Source organism: Pelophylax lessonae (genome assembly GCF_965119305.1).
Source record: "Pelophylax lessonae genome assembly, chromosome: 7".
NCBI classification, from domain to species: domain Eukaryota; kingdom Metazoa; phylum Chordata; class Amphibia; order Anura; family Ranidae; genus Pelophylax; species Pelophylax lessonae.
Genome location: NC_138774.1, coordinates 23,575,724 through 23,589,796, shown reverse-complemented (window position 1 = coordinate 23,589,796; position 14,073 = coordinate 23,575,724). Strand labels below are relative to the sequence as shown.

General features: G+C 40.0%; 1 protein-coding gene across 1 annotated transcript in view; it reads left to right on the top strand.

Annotated features, from left to right (window-relative positions):
* The window catches only part of DIAPH2 (diaphanous related formin 2), a 1,824,032-nt gene that overhangs the window by 948,025 nt on the left and 861,934 nt on the right, over positions 1-14,073 (top strand). The window contains exons 21-22 of the mRNA XM_082263377.1: positions 1,060-1,161; positions 9,992-10,231. Of these exons, the coding sequence (XP_082119503.1) occupies positions 1,060-1,161; positions 9,992-10,231 (342 nt within the window). The remainder of the gene's footprint in view (positions 1-1,059; positions 1,162-9,991; positions 10,232-14,073) is intronic.

The following is a 14,073-nucleotide window of genomic DNA, read 5'->3' as shown; positions in this document are numbered from 1 at the left end:
GTGGTTAAAGGGGGCATTCTTTCCCCTGAGAACTGTCTATGCCAATATTTATATATATATATATATATATCTATATATATATATATATATAGATATATATATATATATATAGGCTAATATATGGGAAGAAGTGGTAAGTCTGGAGTATACAAAGATCTAATAACATCTTACTACAAAAAATGATTATCATAACCATGTATAATATTTACATCATATGCATAATGTTCACAAAGCGATAGCTGAATGCTACATTGTGTCAATGGAGAGAAATGCCCAAAGGAGTGTTTAGCCGGGGGAGCAAAAGGGAATGCAACACATCATTGTTATGATATTCAATGCTTATTTCATGTTTTGTATGAAGATGTTATTATATCTTTGTATTAGTACTGCAGATTGACCACCACATACTCCCTGATGAAGGTTTTTTTAGTAAATTGAAACGCGTTGGGATTTTATCTGTTCACATGGGCTTATTATTACCTGTAGATGTAAGGGTGGTCTGGTCTCTGTAAATATACAAACAAATATTCTCCTGCGCTTAGGTGGTATGTAACAAAGGATAAGTTCTTATATGGTCTTTGTATGCATCACTTAGGTCTTGCTGCCCCCTTAGGACCAAGGGTATCCAAAATACACTGAAAGACAACAACAAAAGAAGGGCGCTGTTCTTTTGTTGTTGTCTTTCTCTGTAAATTTACCCTTGTGCTTGATCAGTTGCTGATTTAAAATGAGGTTATTGATAAACTTGTATGATCAATACATTTATAAGTTGATAATATGTTGTGTGTATTTGCCTAAAAATTGTTAATTGTACAAAAACAAATTTAAAAAAAAACAGCAACATTTTTTAAATGGAAGCTAAAAAAAAATTCAAAATCTTAGAAACAGGTTTAACTCGTGTCACAAAGTAGCGTCATAAAGCAACGCATAAATTCCTCATTTGCCGCCTTGCCCGTTACTCTGTGCTAACTGCCGTGTTGGACCAAAGAAGGCAGCAGAAATCCGATCAATGCCAATCAGAGTTCCTCTTCACAAGTTTTCTTTTGTTTTGTTTTTCAGAATCTTATCAAGAACCTCCCTGAGCAAAAGGAGCTGACCGCGCTGTCCCAGCTGAAGAGCGAATACGAAGACCTCTGTGAGCCGGAGCAATTTGGAGTTGTGGTATGTACCAAAAAAAAAAAAAAAATAACAATAATTCAGGCAGGATTTGTCATCTGTCAGCCGGCATAAAAAGAAAGACATTTCAATTGCGTATTGATTTTCCCATTATAGTAACTACTTACATTGCCGCGCGAGAAAACTGGCCTGCTGCCTTTTGGTAATATTATTTATCAGAGACTAGCCAGAGCCAGAGGAAAACAGAGCGGGGAATTCATTCCGAAAAGGGGAAAAAAATAACCTTATTTATTCAGAGGAGGGAGACATGGCAAATTGTTTGCAAAGATCTCTGGCGGGATTGCATAGCCGACGTGTGATAGGGTCAGAGAGTCACAAAAATTGATATTTTTACTGCCATGTTCAACTGGTTTACTTATGCCAATGATAAATAAATAAATAAATACATACATTATATATATATATATATATATATATATATATATATATATATATATCTTTAACTGGTTGACATCTGTCAATAATTAGATATAGATATAGATATCTATCTATCTATATAGATATATATATATATATATACAGTGCCTTGCGAAAGTATTCGGCCCCCTTGAACTTTTCAACCTTTTGCCACATTTCAGGCTTTAAACATAAAGATATAAAACTGTAATTTTTGTGAAGAATCGACAACAAGTGGGACACAATCATGAAGTGGAACGAAATTTATTGGATATTTCAAACTTTGTTAACAAATAAAAAACTGAAAAATTGGGCGTGCAAAATTATTCAGCCCCTTTACTTTCAGTGCAGCAAACTCTCTCCAGAAGTTCAGTGAGGATCTCTGAATGATCCAATGTTGACCTAAATGACTAATGATGATAAATAGAATCCACCTGTGTGTAATCAAGTCTCCGTATAAATGCACCTGCACTGTGATAGTCTCAGAGGTCCGTTTTAAAGCGCAGAGAGCATCATGAAGAACAAGGAACACACCAGGCAGGTCCAAGATACTGTTGTGGAGAAGTTTAAAGCCGGATTTGGATACAAAAAGATTTCCCAAGCTTTAAACATCCCAAGGAGCACTGTGCAAGCGATAATATTGAAATGGAAGGAGTATCAGACCACTGAAAATCTACGAAGATCTGGCCGTCCCTCTAAACTTTCAGCTCATACAAGGAGAAGACTGATCAGAGATGCAGCCAAGAGGCCCATGATCACTCTGGATGAACTGCAGAGATCTACAGCTGAGGTGGGAGACTCTGTCCATAGGACAACAATCAGTCGTATACTGCACAAATCTGGCCTTTATGGAAGAGTGGCAAGAAGAAAGACATTTCTTAAAGATATCCATAAAAAGTGTTGTTTAAAGTTTGCCACAAGCCACCTGGGAGACACCAAACATGTGGAAGAAGGTGCTCTGGTTAGATGAAACCAAAATCTAACTTTTTGGCAACAATGCAAAACGTTATGTTTGACATAAAAGCAACACAGCTCATCACCCTGAACACACCATCCCCACTGTCAAACATGGTGGTGGCAGCATCATGGTTTGGGCCTGCTTTTCTTCAGCAGGGACAGGGAAGATGGTTAAAATTGATGGGAAGATGGATGGAGCCAAATACAGGACCATTCTGGAAGAAAACCTGATGGAGTCTGCAAAAGACCTGAGACTGGGACGGAGATTTGTCTTCCAACAAGACAATGATCCAAAACATAAAGCAAAATCTACAATGGAATGGTTCACAAATAAACATATCCAGGTGTTAGAATGGCCAAGTCAAAGTCCAGACCTGAATCCAATCGAGAATCTGTGGAAAGAACTGAAAACTGCTGTTCACAAACGCTCTCCATCCAACCTCACTGAGCTCGAGCTGTTTTGTAAGGAGGAATGGGCAAAAATGTCAGTCTCTCGATGTGCAAAACTGATAGAGACATACCCCAAGTGACTTACAGCTTTAATCACAGCAAAAGGTGGCGCTATAAAGTATTAACTTAAGGGGGCTGAATAATTTTGCACGCCAATTTTTCAGTTTTTTATTTGTTAAAAAAGTTTGAAATATCCAATAAATTTCGTTACACTTCATGATTGTGTCCCACTTGTTGTTGATTCTTCACAAAAAATTACAGTTTTATATCTTTATGTTTATATATGTGTATATATATATATATATATATATATATATATATATATATATATATATATATAAAATTTAACCACTGATTTTTTTTTTCAGTTTCTTTATTTTTTAAGATTTATGAAGACACATTATTTATGTCCTTCTTTTGTTTTTCATTTTTCAAATATTCTAGATTTCTTTATTTTTCAAGATTTATTAAGACACATTATTTATGTATTTTTTTGTTTTTCATTTTTCAAATATTCTAAGTTTCTTTATTTTATTTTTTTTTTAACTTTATTGTACTGCTGATTTTTGTTTTTAAGATTTCTCTTTTTTATTTATTGAACTATCAATTTTTAATATTCTAAGTCTCCCTATATATACTTTTTTTTTTTTTTTTTAACATATCGAAACATTGATTTTTTTTTTAATATAATATTTTAAGTTTCCTTATTTTTGGTTGAAGCCACACAAAAACCACATGCCAGTTAATAAGTTAACACAGAGAAGGTGAAAGATGTGTGTCTGTTTTTTCACACCTTTCCAACACACCTTCCAGGTGCAATAACTTGCCTGGTTTATTTTAGAAGGGTACAAAAATATATGTAGCATTCACACCTCACGTTGCGCACATGTCCACATCTTTTATTAATTTCTACAAACGGTATTAAGGACCAGTCAGTGTCTGCTCAGTTTTATGGGGGTGTAGTCATTAAATGTACTAAAGGGTCACTTCTGAGTGCTGTGCATCCTCAGAGAAAGAATTTGCGTTGTCTAAGTCGGCAACTAATTACCTTGGGTTGCAAACTTCTTATTAATTATGTCTCTGTGTTATAAAATGTCATTTTAATTATGGAGAGTTCGTAAAACTTAGAAATTTGGATTGACAACCAAGGAAGAGCAGCTGGACTGTCTGCACTGTCAGTTTCGGTGATTAGTGGATTAATAAAGATGTGAAAAAAAATAATATATATCTATATATATATCTATATAGATATATATATATATCTATATATATCTATATATATATATATATATATATATATATATAGCTATTCTATACATACACAGTGCCTTGAAAAAATATTCATACCCCTACATTTTGTCATATTACAACCAAAAACCTAAATGTATTTTATTGGGATTTTATGTGATAGACCAACACAAAGCGGCACATAATTGTGAAGTGGAAGGAAAATGATAAATGGTTTTCAACATTTTTTGTGTGAAAAGTGTGGTGTGCATTTGTATTCACCCCCCTGAGTCAATGCTTTGTAGAACCCCCTTTCTCTGCAACTACAGCTGCAAGTCTTTTTGGGGATGTCTCTACCAGCTTTGCACATCTAGAGAGGGACATTTTTGCCCATTCTTCTTTGCAAAATATCTCAAGCTCTGTCAGATTGGATGGAGAGCGCCTGTGAACAGCAATTTTCAAGTCTTGCCACAGATTCTCAATGTGATTTAGGTCTGGATTTTGACTGGGCCATTCTAACACATAAATATGCTTTGCTGTAAACCATTCCATTGTAGCTCTGGCTGTATGTTTTGGGTCGTTGTCCTGCTGGAAGATGAACCTCCGCCCCAGTCTCAAATCTTTTGCCGACTCTAACAGGTTTTCTTCCAAGATTGCCCTGTATTTGGCTCCATCCATCTTGCAATCAACTCTGACCAGCTTCCCTGTCCCTGCTGAAGAGAAGCATCCCCACAACATGATGCTGCCACCACCATGTTTCACGGTGGGGATGGTGTGTTCAGGGTGATGTGCAGTGTTAGTTTTCCACCACACATAGCGTTTTGCTTTTAGATCGAAAAGTTCAATTTTGGTCTCATGTGACCAGAGCACCTTCTTCCACATGTTTGCTGCGTCTTCCACATGGCTTCTCACAAACTGCAAACAGGACTTCTTATGGTTTTCTTTCAACAATGGGTTTCTTCTTACCACTCTTCCATAAAGGGCAGATTTATGGAGCGCACGACTAATAGTTGTCCTGTGGACAGAGTCTCCCACCTGTGCTGTGGATCTCTGCAGCTCCTACAGAGTTCCCATGGGCCTCTTGGCCTCTTCTCTGATGAATGCTCTCCTTGCCCGGCCGGTCAGTTTAGGTGGCCATGTCTTGGTAGGTTTTCAGTTGTGCCATGCTCTTTCCATTTTCAGAAGATGGATTGAACAGCGCTCTGTGAGATGTTCAAAGCTTGGGATATTTTTTTTTAATCTAACCCTGCTTTAAATTCTTCAGAACTTTATCCCTGACCTGTCTGGTGTGTTCCTTGGCCTTCATGATGCTGTTTATTCACTAAGGTTCTCCAACAAATCTCTGAGGGCTTCACAGAACAGCTGTATTTATACAGAGATGAAATCACACACAGGTGGGCTCTATTTACTAATTTGGTTCCACTAGCTTTTAGTTAGGGGTGTCAGAGTAAAGGGGGCTGTTTGTTGGTTAAGGTTTTCTAGCAAACCTCTGGGGCCTTCACAGAACGGCTGTATTTATACTGAGATTAAATTACACACAGATGGACTCTATTCATGAATTAGGTGACTTCTGAAGACAATTGGCTCCACTAGATTTTAGTTAGGGGTATCAGAATAAAGAGGGCTGAATACAAACTTTTCACATATGTATTTGTAAAAAAAATTGAAAACCATTTATTATTTTCCTAACACTTTGTGTCAGTCTATCACATAAAATCCCAGCAAAATACGTTTACGTTTTTGGTTGTAACGTGACAAAATGTGGAAAATTTCAAGGCGATGTATATATAAGTATATATTAACCCCTGATTTGAATACCCTTTTGTTTGCTAAAGCAAACCCCACTGTATTGGTAATAATTGCCTTTGTTAAATTAAAAAAAAAAAATAGGTTTTAACCTTTTTTATTTGTTTTCATTAAAAAAAATTATTAAAATTTTAGATGGTTGTACACCCTTACCTGGCATAATTAACTGAATTTTTTTTGTAATTAAAAGGTGCAGGTTAAAAGACCTGCATCACACTGACTGCCCAACGTAATATTACTGCAGCAGGGCGGCTCGACTGTGTCCAGTCACGTAGTACTACGTGACTGGAGTGCATGTGGTTTCGGCGGGGCGTGCGCGCCGCCAGAGTCGCGCTCCCGCTGTGTCTAGCTAGGCGGGCCGTGGGATAAGCTGCGGCAATTGCCGCTGCCCTCCGGTGATCGTGGGAGAAAATGAGAGAAGACCTGCCTGCTTATGTAAACAAAGCAGGCGGATCTTCCCTCAGACAGGCAGGGAGAGATCAGCAGTTTCAGCTAAGCTACAACCCCGATCTCTCTGTGCCTGTCACAGAACCCCCCCCCCCCCCCCCCACACACACACACACAGTCAGTAAGCAAATTAAGCATACATTAACTCCTTTGATCACCCCTGCCAGTGTAATTTATACAGTAACAGTGCATATTATTTAGCACTGATTTAGCACTGATTACTGTATTAGTGTCACTGGTCCTCAAAAAAGTGTCAAAAATTTCAGGAGTCCGATCTGTCCGCTGCAATGTCGCAGTCCCACTAAAAATTGCAGATCGCCGCCATAACATTACTAATAAAAATAAATAAAATAAAAAGTCCAAAAATCTATCCCGTAGTTTGTAAACGCTATACCTTTTGCGCAAACCAATTAAAATACGCTTTCTGGGATTTTTTTTTACCAAAAATATGTAGCAGAATACAAATTGGCCTAAACTGATGAAAAAAAAAAATTAAATTTTTTTATTGGGAATGTTTTATAGCAGAAAGTAAAAAATATGGCGGTTTTTTCAAAATTGTCGCTATTTTTTTGTTTATAGCGCAAAATCTAAAAACCGCAGAGGTGATCAAATACCACCAAAAGAAAGCTCTATTTGTGGGAAAAAAAGTGCAGTGCCGGATCGCAAAAAATTGCCTGGTCATTAAGGGGGTAAAACCTTTTGGGGCTGAAGTGGTTAAATCAGTAAGATTTTTCCAAACCTTCCAACCACTCTTCACTTCATCTTTAATTCAAGCCTGCAAAAATCTATTTAAATAAATTAATGTGTCTAACGGAACTCTGACCCACACTGTGTTTGTGGGCTTCCGCCAGAATACCTCTTCCTCCAATCTGAACATAGATATCAGATATTCTAGCCCCCCCATACAAAACTAGCCGAGAATAGCTTGTAAAAGTTCTGGAACCTTTATTGAACAAACTCACACCTAATATATACCACACAGAAAGACATCCCCCTCCGTTTTTCGATTACCCCACCAGGTCAGGTGCCTGATTACATTATCCTATGCAGATGAAATTGTGTACAAAAATATAATTAACCTGAACTAATTATCTAGCCGTCCAGACCGAAACAAAGGTAAGTTAATAACAATTAACAATGGGACAGACAGGCTTAACAGAAAACACATCACACCTTAATACACAGACAACAGCACGAGACCACCAGTAACAGACTGTCCATCTCTTACATTGAAGAACATGGAACAGAGGCCAATGTGACCAGCTCTTTCAATGAAGATGTTCAGAATCAAACAGGCCAGGAATAGTATTCATATATTTATTGAGATATATGGTTGATAAATATTACTGTCCCATTTGAGTAATCCAAACCATATTCTCAGTGTCCATTAAGTCAATAATTCTCTTGGTCACCCTGTGTCCCTAATAGACACAGGGTGACTTACACATAAGAGGGGCCTAGGGAGCTGAGAGAGGGATTTCTCAACCTCCCTAAGGTAAGCTGGGTTCAATGGGCCCCCCAACCAAAGTGACTCCCGTCACTACGTGCTTGTCAACCTTTGCGATGAAAAAAGGTCAAAGCATATCGCTTTGCAGTGTGTACTTGCCTAAATCCAAAGCACCTAATGTGCTTTCTGCCTCCGCTCTCAATGCTCTGCTATCTGCATGAGTCACTTCTGACAGGTTATGTGGCACCAGACCATCCCGGGAGATGGCCCCGTCCCATCCTCCAGTACACACAGCAGGTGATTGACAGCCTCAGCTGTGCATGTTTCCTTATGTGGGGTTCAATATGGGAAGGGATGTGGAGCTACCAATTTTTTCTTACCACTCAATAAATTTCTAGTAATAATGTGAAGGTGTAAAAGATATATAAAAATAGTAAATAAAGTGCAATATGTGTCCAATTGAAAAAAAAAATGAATACGTGAGTTAATATACTCACAAATGACTGATATGTAAAGTGCCGAAGTGCAAAGTACTGGTATTGTGTACCTAATAACAATAAGGTATATTAATAAACTCAAGTGATATAATGGAATTAAATTAATGTGGTAATGTGTAATAAAAGTGATATGAGTAAGTAAAAAGTAAGTAACTATATTAAAAACGTGATGCCGGGTATTATCCAAAGTGCAATATAGAAATGATATAAATCAAAAACATGATATATGATGATACAACTGATCATAAATTGATAACACTCAAAATAGAAAATAAATCCGTGATGACATGTGATAAATTGGATAAGAGTGGTGATAAAAAAAATGTTAATTCCAAAATGTACTATATAAATTCTAAAAAAATGCCAGCTGGGAATAATTTAACCCTCACTGTGGGTATATAAAATATAAATAATTGAAACCACCGTAAATAAATAAATATAGCAGCAATTCCAGAACCTCACATCAATAAATAGTCCATAAATAATTCAATAATAAATAGTCCATAGAACAATAGAAAAATAGTGACAATCTTCAGGAAAAAAGGTGACTTCAGTGCAGGTGCTTTTAAATATTCCTGTAAAGGTGCCAGAACTCAGGTGATCACTCCATGCTCCCTGCACCCCTTGGACCGCACTCACCAGAGTAAATCACCCCTACAGCGGTACCGAGCCTTCAATAGGTAATATCCTGGGTTCCCCTCTGGTCTCCCTGGGTGATCCTATGGACACGAGTGCTATCCGGTAACCTGCCCCGAGTTCTCGTCACACTATCCTTAAAGTTTGGTATTATCCACGGGTATATGGGGGGAATAAAGGTCTCACATAGGGTAGTACCGTTTGATAAATGTTTATCAAATCAATAAAGTGGTACTCACAAACAAGCAGGTTAAAATCGGCAGGTAATACAATGGCGATCGCGCACTTCCGGGACGCCGTGCGTTCCACAGACCGGATGTGCGTGTCAGCTAGGCGGATGTGACGCGATGACGCTCTACGCGTTTCGGCAGAATGACATCTTCAGGAGTATATCTTCGGAATATAGTTTGAAGGGGGCTGCAGCCAACATTCACGAATCAACTTGATATATCCTAAGCGCGGGTTTTTCTACATTCATGTTTCCTTATGTGACTGTGTAAAGGGAGGTGAAGAATTGCCCCCTTACAGATAGCTAAAAAGATCATTAGCGTCGGTGGGGACTTATCTGAGAGGCAGAAATTGCTTAAGGAACCCCTAGAGCAGTTATGGCAAACCTTGGCACCCCAGATGTTTTGGAACTATATTTCCCATGATGCTCCTGTACTCTGCAGTGTAGATGAGCATCATAGGAAATGTAGTTCCAAAACATCTGGGGTGCCAAGGTTCACCATCACTGCCCTAGAGGAACCCTGGTTGAGAAACCTTAATCTAGACAGGCTACTTTCAAAAATGTCCTGCTAGGATTCCAAGCCAGTCAGTACTGCAGGAGTGATTATGGCGTTCCAGTATTGAGTGGGGGATAGGCCAATGGTGACATTGCCTCTACTTGTGATAATCATTTCGTTTTGTTATACTCTGTTACACAAATGTCTTTCTTTTTGCCCTCTTTTAGATGAGCACGATGAAAATGCTGCGGCCTCGGCTCAATGGCATCCTCTTCAAGCTGACCTTTGACGAACAAATAAGTAACATCAGACCTGATATTATCGGTGTGACCTTGGCCTGCGAGGAGCTAAAGAAGAGCGAAAAATTTAAGCGGATGTTAGAACTGGTGCTGCTGGTGGGCAATTTCATGAACTCGGGTTCAAGAAATGCCCAGTCACTGGGCTTCAATATCAGCTTCCTTTGCAAGGTAAGAAGGGGGTTCCTGCTTTTGGGCGACATAGTCTTTTGCCTAGGGCTGATTGCCTTTAGATGACTGAATGTTGGAGTATGGTCTTGATGCTCATTTGAGCTGAGAAAGCTGTATGGATAGGCAGCAGACAGTTCAACATGTATTTATTTTATACAGGTACATAGCACAGACAATTTATGCAGTGCTTTAAATATATGTTTATATATATTGTGACACGTCAGGGTTTCTTAGCTCAATGGTAGTGCTAAAACTTTACTTTACGCTAGATATAGTTTTTAGGGCTTTCCTGCCCTCATTTTTTTTAAAAGAACATCAAATGAGAGCTGGTGGATGGTGATGTTACTGGAACCCATATATACAGTCATCAAGTGGCTAGAGGTGACAGAACATGTGGGCCACTGATGATAAAGGGTCAAGAACAGGCCAAGATGACAAGGGTGGTCTGACTTTCTGCTCCAGTCAAAGTACCCCTAGCTAGGAGGACAGGTAGTGCAGGGAGGAAAGAACGCTGGTGGATGGTAAAGTTACTGGAACTCATAAGTGCAGTCATCAAGTAGCTAGAGGTGGCAGGAGAGGAAATCAATTGATGCTAAGAGGTCAGGAACATGCCAAGATGAGGGTGGCCTCTTGTATTGCTGTGGCAATTTTGGCTCTGAGGAAGAGGGTCCTTCCTCGAAACGCGTAAGCCACATCAGGTTTTGAGGACGCCATCACGCTATCCAGCAGTAGAGAAGTGTTCTGGAAGCAAGCGGTGCCCATTTCCTATATGCTTGTTCATATGCTACGTTTGTGAGTATATTGTACGATACCCTTCTTTGATTTTAATAAACTGTTAAGTGGTAATGCACAAGGTCTATGCGCCCTTCTCTTGTTGTTTTCCAGTCAAAGTACCCCTAGGTAGGAGGACAGGAAGTGCAGGGAGGAAAGAACGCTGGTGGATGGTGATGTTACTGGAACCTGGAGGTGGCAGGAGAGGAAGTCAATTGATAAGAGGTCAGGAACATGCCAAGATGATGAGGGTGGCCTCTCGTATTGCTCGACTCAAAAAACCCTTGGGTAGGAGCAGGGCTTTTTTTCTCAGAGAATAGGTGCAGGTACTCCCCTTTTCTGAGTCACCAGTTGTCTCCACTCCCTACCCACCTCCGAGCGCTGTCCTTTTGGTTCCACCCTCTGCCCACCCTCCCCCCAGTACCCTACCCCCCTTTTTAGAGAATACAGAACCAAGTATCATGTTGTGGTTCTAGGTAATTTGTATGGAATTTGTTAATGATAACTAGAAAAGCAGAAAAATAGATCCTCTGGAATCAGCAACAATAGATCTCCCCCCCCCCAACAATAGATCCCCCCAGCAGCAATAAATCTTCCCCTGCAACAATAGAAGAAACAGTAAAATAGATCCCCTGCAATCAGCAACAATAGACCCCCAAGAAAAATAGCAACAATAAATCCTCCCCTGCAACAACCCCCCCCCCAAATAAATCCTCCCCTGCAACAATAGAAACCCCCCAACAACAATAGCCCCCCAGCAACAATAGTTCCCCCAAGCAACAATTACATATAGATAGTTACATAGTTAGTGAGGTTGAAAAAAGACACCAGTCCATCCAGTTCAACCTATGATGTGTGTGTGTTTGCTGTTAACCGTACATTGTATACCCCTGTATGTTGTACATTGTATACCCCTGTATGTTGTACATTGTATACCCCTGTATGTTGTACATTGTATACCCTTGTATGTTGTACATTGTATACCCCTGTATGTTGTACATTGTATACCCCTGTATGTTGTACATTGTATACCCCTGTATGTTGTACATTGTATACCCCTCTATGTTGTACATTGTATACCCCTGTATGTTGTACATTGTATACCCCTCTATGTTGTGGTCTTTAAGGTGCCCATCTAATAGTTTTATGAAACTATCAATGCTCCCTGCTGATACGACTGCTTGTGGAAGAGAATTCCACATCCTTACCGCTCTTACAGTGAAGAACCCCTTACGCACTTTAAGGTTAAACCGTTTTTCCTCTAGTTTTAGTGAGTAGCCACGTGTCTTATTGTATTTCCTTTCTCTGAATAGTTTGTTCCTTATGCTAGGGTCGCCAGCACAGTATTTGTAAATCCTCCAATGCAAAAAAATCCCCAACCACAACAAAATGCCCGCCAGCAACAAAGGATTCCCCCCAGCAACAACAGATCCCCTAGCAACCAGCATCAATAGGCCAGTCAGCTCAACCCACTGGCCCCAGCACCCCTTTGCCATTGCATATATTCAGACTGGAGGTTCCGGAACTGCGTTCCCCCACGTTCCCGCTGAAAAAAAGCCCTGGGTAGGAGGACAGAGAGTGCAGGGGCAAATGAGTGTTGGTGGATGGTGATGTCACTAGAACTCATGAATGCAGTCATCAAGTGGCTAGTGGTGACAGAAATTGAGGGCCACCAATAAAAGGAGGTCAGGGACAGACGAGGTCAGCAACTTGCAGGCAGCGAAGTGCCAATAGGGCAGGTGAAAACTGTAGTCTAATGCCTCGATTGTTGGCCGACCGATCGGCCGTCTTTTGTCCAGTGTTGTTGTGTTGGTTGAAATGTGCTCTAGACTGCACACGAATTTTATCGGCCAACAACAACCAACAGCAGAAGTGATGTCATGTGCTGGTTGACTTTCCGTGTGTTTTTTCTTCTCTGAGCATGCCCAGTCTTGCTCATCTGATTTTTGTCTGCCGAAATCTGTACTGACTGACGGAAAATCGGCCGTTCTGTTGACGGCCAACAAAAATTTTATAGCATGCACACCAGATTTTGTTTGGCCGAAAAGTCGCAGTCGGTTGTCGGAAGCATCATACTAACAAGCCGACAATCGGCCGATTGGACGTTGGCCGAAAATTCACGGCCAACAATCGTTGCGTGTGTACGAGACTTAAGAAGAAGCCAATGACGATGCAGTAGCAAACAAAGGAGAACTGTAGAAAAGTCAAGGAACAAGCTGGGTCAGGAATCAGGATCGGGTGTAGAATTGCTGGTGACAAGGATGACGTTGAAGGTCTATCAGCACTGCCGGTCTCAGAGTTGCACCCCCACGATTTCCCATTTGTTCTAACAAGCAGATGTAGCTAACATAAGTGACTTATAAATGTAGCTTATTGCGGTATTTGTTCCTGGGCTCCGACAGGTTATTTTCCATCCAATGCGCATTAGCTAAGCATCCGAATCCTAATGCATCATAGCCGGGTGTGTTGCATCCGTCATTATGGAACCTTCTTGATCTCTGATGGAGCCCATTGATGATTTCCTCTTTACAAACAAATGCTTTTTGGCATTTCGGTTATTAAAAGACCCGATAGTATGAGACAATTAAATGAGAGAGAAAAAAAAAAAAAGTGTCAAACGAAGAAAAAAAAAAAAGAGAGAGACTTTCTCAGAAGCGTAATTATGAATGACACTGCAAAATTAAAGCCATAACAGGAACTGAAAAGCAAAAGCATCGGCGTAATTAAGGCAGCAGACTGTGGTTATTTATGTGAGGGAGGCAGTCAGATACGGCTAATCTTAGCCGGTTTGCAAGAGCCTTTTTTTTATTTATTTATTAAATTTTTTGGATTAAAAAGGGATTCGGGATTAAGGAGCGCATTGAACATGTAGCCATGAGATTGCTTTCCCGCTAAGGCCCTTGTACGTGCCCACGTCCTCCGACGAATCAAGCGCAGATTAACCTGGTTTAGCCGTGTACGGTACATTAACTACGACGCGGTTAGTGGTCAGCTTGCAGCCCTGGCGGAAAAGTGTCACGGGTTTTCCTGTAAAGCATCATTCAGAACTCAGGCAGCCCAGGCTGTGGTCT